This window comes from Brachyistius frenatus, unplaced genomic scaffold (assembly GCF_029030835.1).
Source record: "Brachyistius frenatus isolate BFR_SWC_R1_liver_20210118 unplaced genomic scaffold, ASM2903083v1 Contig_577, whole genome shotgun sequence".
Classification (NCBI taxonomy): Eukaryota; Metazoa; Chordata; class Actinopteri; family Embiotocidae; genus Brachyistius; species Brachyistius frenatus.
In genome coordinates, this window is record NW_027211176.1 from 45,318 (window position 1) to 54,357 (window position 9,040).

At 43.5% G+C, this 9,040-nt stretch overlaps 1 protein-coding gene across 1 annotated transcript; it reads left to right on the top strand.

The window, feature by feature from the left end:
- The first annotated feature begins 5,643 nt into the window (after positions 1 to 5,643).
- Positions 5,644 to 8,819, top strand: cart4 (cocaine- and amphetamine-regulated transcript 4). Its single transcript, XM_069688377.1, has 4 exons — positions 5,644 to 5,730; positions 5,807 to 5,959; positions 7,954 to 8,034; positions 8,389 to 8,819. Exons 2-4 carry the CDS (start codon positions 5,819 to 5,821, stop codon positions 8,494 to 8,496), a joined length of 330 nt encoding a protein of 109 aa, XP_069544478.1. The 5' UTR covers positions 5,644 to 5,730; positions 5,807 to 5,818; the 3' UTR covers positions 8,497 to 8,819.
- Positions 8,820 to 9,040: the final 221 nt, after the last annotated feature.

Genomic DNA, 9,040 nt, shown 5'->3' on the forward strand with positions numbered 1-9,040 from the left:
TATTGATCACACATTAGTTCGAAATTTGTACCACTAACGTAAACATCGACAGTGTGTGGCGCCGCCTTGTTGGAGGGATCCAAACTGTCGTAGTTTTTATTTTTTTATTGATTTCTGGGTCGTAAACTTGATCACGTTTATCACACCTGAAGCGAAGTCGTTATCAATCATTATTTTCAACACTTAAAACTACCTTTATTTTGTTATATTTAAACATTTTTTGTCCAACAAAAACTATCAAACAAAAACTGCGTTTATTTGAGGTTCGACTTCGAGCTGCGAGTAACTCAAAAACTCGTGAATTCACGACGGAAACGAGAATCTGCTTTTTAGCTACTAAGTTTTGGTACGAATGAACTTCCATCCCAAAGAAGAACTCACAGTTTTCTCTGCGTCTGTAGCGCCCCCTGGTGTCAGAGGCTGTTCACGGGGATTATATTAGAAAATCACATTAACTGTAAACACGAGTTTCCTGTTTGTAAATAAGATTTTTTTTTTTTTCATAAACGATTTTTTTTTATCGTAAACGATTATTTTGTCGTAAACGATTATTTTCACGTCAGCAGCACTTCGTCACTCTACAGTTTATTCCATATCTTCCGTTTCAGTTTGTTCTGAACACAAAATATCAACAACAATTCATCTTATTTTGAAGACACTTCCTGTGTCCCGTTAAAATAAAAGTCTGAATGAAATCTTGCTGCTGTTACCCTGTCAAACTTTAACAGTTCAGGAGTTTTTAAATTCAGTAAACAAATTAAAAGATGTTTAAAATGTTTATTTTGATATCAAATATTTAAACAAACAACAACAAAAAGCAGAAAGATATTTTTTTCAGAATGTGGAACAGATGTTCATTTACTTTATTGTTTATTTACTTTGTTGTTTCTATTTGTTGGGGTTTTCCAATAAAATGTACAAAAGTACTTCTGTAAAACTTCATTCAGTTTCACTTTGTTCACTTAAAGAAAAATCTTTTGAATTTCACGTCCAAACTTCGTGATCACGTGATTGAAAACGTGAAAATGTACTTTTGGAATATTTTCATGGTTTAATGTAGAAGCACGTGTAGTTTCCCATCTTCACACTTTTCCACGTTATCACGTGTTGATCCGTGTGGTAAACGTGTGTCATACGTGTGATCACGTGTGGAAAACGAGACACTTCTGTTTTTATCTGTGAAACATGAAACTTCTTACAAACAAAATATTAAAATCAATATTCAAACAGAAAGATTTAATCATCAATAACCTTCTTTCATTGAACAAGAGAATGAAATGCAGTCTTATTGATCAGTTATTGTTTAAAATCGGATTCTTCAGGATCAATATTTAACAAATAATTTCAAACTAAAATTTAAACGGTCATCAATAGAAAATAAAACAATTTCTTCACATTTAATTTTTTTTAAATCTGATACTTTTATTGATCTATTTATTTGTTTATGAATATATTTATTGATCAATAAGTCATGTTTTTGTTTATCAGAACAGGAGCTGCTGATTGATTATTGATCGATCTCTTCCTGTTTTAACACATCGCCCCGCAGGCTGCAGATATTTCTGGTGTTTGTTCGTGATCGGAGGTGTTTGTTAACGAGGATGTCCGTCAGAGCGCCCAGCGGGGGGGTGATGAGAGGGGGGGGTTTGACGGATGCCTCGGGGGGGGGGGAAGGGGGGGGGATATTTCAGTCTGAAAGGAAACCGCACGACAACTCAGACATGTCGGGGTTTTATTCTGAAACTCTGAAACACGTCTGTATTTTATTCTGAAACTTTTTTTTTTTTAAACCTGCAACGAAGACCAGGGCTGATTAAATAAAATAAAGTACAAACACAGTCCTCAGTGTACACACACACACACACACACACACACACACACACACACACACACACACACACACACACACACACAGACACACACACACGCACGCACACACATAGACACACGCACACACGCACACACACAGACACATGCACACACACACAGACACACACATAGACACACGCACACACACACACATGCACACACATAGACACACACACAGACACATGCACACACACACACAGACACACACACACACACACATAGACACACACACACACAGACACATGCACACACACACACAGACACACACACATAGACACACACACACAGATGAAAGGTGTGTTTGATGGTTTTCGTGACCTTCAGATTAAACAACCTGAAACACTTTCATCATTGACGATGACTTCTGATGAGGAAGACAATAAAACGTGACGACAGACGTTTCTTCACGTCTGCAGAACGAGACGGACGGGCGGAGAGACGGAGAGATGGACGGAGCTCAGAGGACGTCTGTCTTCATGTGAACCTGAAACAATCAGAGACATTTTAACACCTGAAAACTGGGCTGAAGGTTTCTGAGGGGGTGGAGCTGAGAGAGACTCTGAGGGGGCGGAACTCTCTGAGCAACAGTGAACCAATCATAGCACACTGATGTCAGTTAGTTCCTACTGTAGCAGAAAAGAACCGATTCTGAAGAAGGAACTAAAATGAGTTCTAAGAACCACGAAGGTCCTCAGTTCCTGCAGTGTGGCAACAAAAGAAGGCGGTTCTTCCTTTCAGGGTTCTTAGAACTTAAAAAAAAAGTTCCTCCTCGTGGTGGAGGAAGACTGCCCTCCTCCACAGACTCGAACTGTCCTGAACTTCCCCCCACAGTCACATGACCTGAGGAGAGGTCAGGACAGGGGTCAAAGGTCAGCACCGTGAGCAGAAGTCGGGTGTGGAGTCGTCTGTTTTCAGACGGCTGCGGTTTGATTTATGGTCGTTTCCTTCTGAAGGTCGCGGAGCTGCAGCGGCAACGCGTCTTCTTCTCTGAATAAACAGCGGCGGCGTGACGTCGTTCACCTCGACTGTCTCACGGAGATTTATTTACCTCAGACCTGCTTTATTTTATTTACGTTTAAAATTCATGTCAGCTCAGACTCAACTTTAAATATATATTTATATATGAAAAATGAGTAAAACATGTTTTTTATTCAGAGCAATAATATTATTAATAATAAATACAGCAGTGATCAGGTCCAGGTTGCTTATTGATGATGTTGCAGATAATTCTAAGTTTACGACGTCTGCTCGGGGATTCGAACCCCCAACAAGAGGATTCGACCTATTTCTGTCACAGCGCCTCCTGGTGTCTATTTGTACGAATGTTGTAAAGACGTCGCACGATACGTGACGTCAGACGTCATTAAGTTTCAAACAATGACGTGGACGAGGTGGACAAGGATGATGGAGGTGATACGAGGTTGGTGGAGGAGGAGATACGAGGTTGTTGGAGGAGATACGAGGTTGGTGGAGGAGATACGAGGTTGTTGGAGGAGATACGAGGTTGGTGGAGGAGATACGAGGTTGTTGGAGGAGATACGAGGTTGTTGGAGGAGAGGTTGGTGGAGGAGATACGATACGAGGTTGTTGGAGGAGATACGAGGTTGTTGGAGGAGATACGAGGTTGGTGGAGGAGATACGAGGTTGTTGGAGGAGATACGAGGTTGGTGGAGGAGATACGAGGTTGGTGGAGGAGATACGAGGTTGGTGGAGGAGATACGAGGTTGTTGGAGGAGATACGAGGTTGTTGGAGGAGATACGAGGTTGTTGGAGGAGATACGAGGTTGGTGGAGGAGATACGAGGTTGGTGGAGGAGATACGAGGTTGTTGGAGGAGATACGAGGTTGGTGGAGGAGATACGAGGTTGGTGGAGGAGATACGAGGTGTTCAGTCTGACATTTGGGCGTTAATGAGTTGCTCAGATTGAAGCTGCAGGTTGATCCAGATCAGACGAGGAAAAGGGCACAAACTGTTTCCTCCTGCGTCATCATAAAAGTCTGCTCCGAGGTCGTCTCCAGGTGAGGTGCATGATGGGATGGCTGTCAATAAACAACATTCAGGGAGCGCCGGGAGCTGCTCTCCCTGACCTCTGACCTCTGACCTGTGGCAGCAAGCAGCTCCACTTTAATGAGCAGGTGGAGACTAAAGCTGGTAATGAATCCAGGAATTAGACCGAGCCCCCAGACGGCCTGCAGCTGAACGCCACTCTTCTTCTTCTTCTTCTTCTTCTTCTTCTTCTTCTTCTTCTCCTTCTCCTTCGTCTTCGTCATCTGTCGGTCGATGAACATTCAGACGCCTACGTTTGGTTGAAACGTCGCCATCTTGTTTTTTAGAGCCAGAAGTGACCATATTTGGACACTAAGCCCCGCCCACCTTCGGCTGAAACCTGACTACACCCCAGGCCTGTCAATCAAAGAGTGGTACTACAGGTGGAGTCTATAGAGACGGCCCCTAGTGGTCCTCAGAGGTACTACAGGTGGAGTCTATAGAGACGGCCCCTAGTGGTCCTCAGCGGTACTACAGGTGGAGTCTATAGAGACAGCCCCTAGTGGTCCTCAGTGGTACTACAGATGGAGTCTATAGAGACGGCCCCTAGTGGTCCTCAGCGGTACTACAGATGGAGTCTACGGAGACGGCCCCTAGTGGTCCTCAGTGGTACTACAGATGGAGTCTATAGAGACGGCCCCTAGTGGTCCTCAGTGGTACTACAGATGGAGTCTATAGAGACGGCCCCTAGTGGTCCTCAGTGGTACTACAGGTGGAGTCTATAGAGACGGCCCCTAGTGGTCCTCAGTGGTACTACAGGTGGAGTCTATGGAGACGGCCCCTAGTGGTCCTCAGCGGTACTACAGGTGGAGTCTATGGAGACGGCCCCTAGTGGTCCTCAGTGGTACTACAGGTGGAGTCTATAGAGACGGCCCCTAGTGGTCCTCAGTGGTACTACAGGTGGAGTCTATAGAGACGGCCCCTAGTGGTCCTCAGCGGTACTACAGGTGGAGTCTATGGAGACGGCCCCTAGTGGTCCTCAGAGGTACTACAGGTGGAGTCTATAGAGACGGCCCCTAGTGGTCCTCAGTGGTACTACAGATGGAGTCTATAGAGACGGCCCCTAGTGGTCCTCAGTGGTACTACAGGTGGAGTCTATAGAGACGGCCCCTAGTGGTCCTCAGTGGTACTACAGGTGGAGTCTATAGAGACGGCCCCTAGTGGTCCTCAGTGGTACTACAGATGGAGTCTATAGAGACGGCCCCTAGTGGTCCTCAGTGGTACTACAGGTGGAGTCTATAGAGACGGCCCCTAGTGGTCCTCAGTGGTACTACAGGTGGAGTCTATAGAGACGGCCCCTAGTGGTCCTCAGTGGTACTACAGGTGGAGTCTATAGAGACGGCCCCTAGTGGTCCACAGTGGTACTACAGGTGGAGACTCAGAGCAGCTTTGATCGATTTCTTCTGATCGATTTCTTCTGATCGATATCTTCTGATAGCTCGTGATGAGCTCTGCTCCTCAGAGCTCCTCTGACCTTCAGCTGCGTGTCACAGGCTGACCTTTGACCCCCGGCCGCTCTCAGGTGTTCTCTGTAAACATGGACCTGTTTAACATGAACACGCCATCGATCACACGGAACACGTCCACACGCCTCTGATGAGCTGCATACATGAATAATCTGAGCGATGACATCACAGCGGGGGAGAAGGGAGGGAGGAGCGGGGGGAGGGAGGGGGCACTGTATAAATACAGGAGGGCAGAAAGCAGTGCTCACAAGTTGGACGAGAAGAAAAGAAGAAGCTGCAGGAGATCTGAAGAAGAAGTCCGACACCACAGAAGAAGAGAAGAAGGAAGTGAAGCTTTGATTCTTTTAAAGTGAGTTCTCATCTCCCAACAGAAGTCCATTCACTTTCTGACTGTTTTAGTGTCTGACTCTCTCCCGTGTGTTCAGGTGTTTCTGGAGATGGAGAGCGTGCGAGCCGTTGTCTACCTGTCCGTCTGTCTGTCCGTGCTGACATCACTCTGTCAGGGTCAAAGGTCGGCCGACAGCCAGCTGCCGTCTGCTCCGGACGAGCCGATCCTCGGACTCACAACCAGCGAGCTGGTGAGTCCAATAATTTAATAATAAGAATTTAATTAAGATTTTAAAACATGCTGAAAGGAGAGAATTTGATTATATTGATTATATTTGTTTTATGAATTTTGTGCTCAAAGGCTCATCAAGTTACTAATGTTAAATTAAATTAAATTAAATTATCATGCAAACGTGATTTTTTTTTCATGTTTAAGAGGTGAAAATTGACAAAAATACAAAAATAAATCAGTAAATTTAAATATTTACACTGAGCAGGAGTTTAAAATCTTTGTAAACAATAAATGAATGAATGAATGTGGTTAAAGATGATAAAAGAAAAATTAATTAAAGTGCAAAAAAAGGAATTGTTTGAAATTAAAATCAAGTTTAAGGGGAAAATTTTAACAAATCAGTTTAAATGATGTTTATGTTGTTGAAACTCAAATTAAAAGGTAGAAATGTGATTAAATTAAAACAAATTATTGATCAAATTATTTCAGATGAGGTTCAGATGTGAGGTTATCAAATTAAAGTTTGAAAATTAAATGAATGAATCAAAATTAAACAATAAAATAATGCAAGTAAATTCATCGATGATAAAAATGAAAACAAAATTCAATTTAAAGTAAAAACAAACAACATTTTCTTCAATTGAATTGAATTCATAACTGACATTTAACATCTTTATTATTCTTCCATATATATATATATATATATATATATATTCTTCCAATAGAGCGTCACAGCGGTTCGGTGGTTTTCATGGTCGCATCACAGTGAAAAGGTTCAGGGTTCAAATCCCGGCCTTCCTGTGTGAGTCTGCAGGTTCTCCGTGTGCCTGCGTGGGTTCTCTCGGTTCTCCTGCTTCCTCCCACCATCCAGAAACATGAACCTCAGGTTAACTGGTGGTTCTACAAATGTCCCTGAGGTGTGAATGAGAGCGTGGACGGTCTTTGTTTCCGTCTGTCTCTGTGTCCTGTGATGGACTGACCACCTGTCCAGGTGAACCCTGCCTTCACCCAAGGTGAGCTGAGATAGGCTCCGCCCCCCGTGACCCTGTTCAGGATAAAGAGGGTGTAGATGATGGATGGATTCTTCCATATGTTTGTTTATTAATAGGTTCGTATTTAGTTTAGCTTCAGAATATTTGTTGCATTAATTGATTATCTATCAGTCTGTTCTTATTTTAAATATTTCAGTGATTCTGTGTTTCAGGATACAACACGTTGAAATAAGAGAGACAAAGAGATAAAATCATAGAAATATAAATGAAAATAAACAAAATGAATAAATAAAAGAAATAATTTGAGGTCATAATAATAATAAAACAAAAGAACAACAAACAGTCTGAAGATGAAAATAAATCAGATATCTTAAATAATCTGACACGGTTCGTAATTAAACTAGAAAATATGAAAACATGAATATTTGATCATTTTCAGTTTTGTTCATTAACATGTTTGTGGAACAACGACGTCGTTTTTCATCGTTTTCTGACATTTTATTCGTTACAACCGATCGATTATCGATGAAAACAGCTGTTAGATGTATTGAAGATAATGAAGGTAGTGTGTGTGTGTGTGTGTGTGTGTGTGTGTGTGTGTGTGTGTGTGTGTGTGTGTGTGTGTGTGTGTGTGTGTGTGTGTGTGTGTGTGTGTGTGTGTGTGTGTGTGTGTGTGTGTGTGTGTGTGTGTGTGTGTGTGTGTGTGTGTGTGTGTGTGTGTGTGTGTGTGTGTGTGTGTGTGTGTGTGTGTGTGTGTGTGTGTGTGTGTGTGTGTGTGTGTGTGTGTGTGTGTGTGTGTGTGTGTGTGTGTGTGTGTGTGTGTGTGTGTGTGTGTGTGTGTGTGTGTGTGTGTGTGTGTGTGTGTGTGTGTGTGTGTGTGTGTGTGTGTGTGTGTGTGTGTGTGTGTGTGTGTGTGTGTGTGTGTGTGTGTGTGTGTGTGTGTGTGTGTGTGTGTGTGTGTGTGTGTGTGTGTGTGTGTGTGTGTGTGTGTGTGTGTGTGTGTGTGTGTGTGTGTGTGCAGGCTGAAGCTCTGCAGGGTCTCCTGGATGAATCTGACAGAGTCGGTCTCTCTGTGGAGAAGAAAGCCAGCGTGATCCCGCGGGTGAGAACATGACTGACAGCTGTCAGATATGACATCTACTATTATTAGTGGTAGTCGTGCTAATGCTAATGCTAGGTGAGCAGGACGGTTCTGTTTGGAGGTGAAACGTTTTATCATCTCCAACTATTCTAATAATGTTCAAAACTATTTATTTAATAAAAAGAATAAAAAGCCTTGTGTCAGGAGGTGGGCGGGGCTAATGATTTAAATCACACTTCCTGTCTGTTAAACTGTCTGTCCAAACGTAATTGACCATGTATGTTATTATCATATATATATACGATATTAAGACACTAATGTGACTCCTGTCTGTCCTCCTGTCTGTCCTCCTGTCTGTCCTCCTGTCTGTCTCAGTGTGATGTGGGTGAACGCTGTGCGATGAAACATGGTCCTCGTATCGGGCGTCTCTGTGACTGCCTGAGAGGAACGGCCTGCAACACCTTCTTCCTGCGCTGCTACTGAACCACTCACACATACGCCTGGACTTCTATACTTGTGAGGACTCGACCCCTGACCCTTGACCCCCGACCCCGACCCCGACCCCGGTCCCAGGTCTGAGCCCGCAGACAGACCAGAGATGGAAGCAGACACACCTCATGTTGGTTCATTTATTTTTGTTGATAAAGATTCTTCATGAAACCGACGGTCACGGGATGAACTGAAGACATGACGGCGCTCGGACACCCGACTGTCAATCAACCTGTCAATCATTTCAATATTTTACTGAAGCTCCTCAAACTGTTTGTAATTAACATGTTGAAAATATCAGAAATTAAAAAACACAATTAGAAAAACAAAGTTTGTCTGAAGAGTTTATTGGAAACAAAAACAGTCTGGATGAAGGACATGGTGGTAGTTCTCAGAGTGACCTGATGGGGGCGGTGTTGTAGTTCTCAGAGTGACCTGATGGGGGCGGTGTTGTAGTTCTCAGAGTGACCTGATGGGGGCGGTGTTGTAGTTCTCAGAGTGACCTGATGGGGGCGGTGTTGTAGTTCTCAGAGTGACC

What these genes read in the sequence shown, in the direction of transcription:
- cart4 (XM_069688377.1), top strand. Translation starts at nt 5,819, where the DNA reads ATGGAGAGCGTGCGAGCCGTTGTCTACCTGTCCGTCTGTCTGTCCGTG. An exon ending in GACTCACAACCAGCGAGCTG is followed by an intron (nt 5,960 to 7,953) that starts GTGAGTCCAATA and finishes GTGTGTGTGCAG; the next exon opens with GCTGAAGCTCTGCAGGGTCT. An exon ending in AAGCCAGCGTGATCCCGCGG is followed by an intron (nt 8,035 to 8,388) that starts GTGAGAACATGA and finishes TGTCTGTCTCAG; the next exon opens with TGTGATGTGGGTGAACGCTG.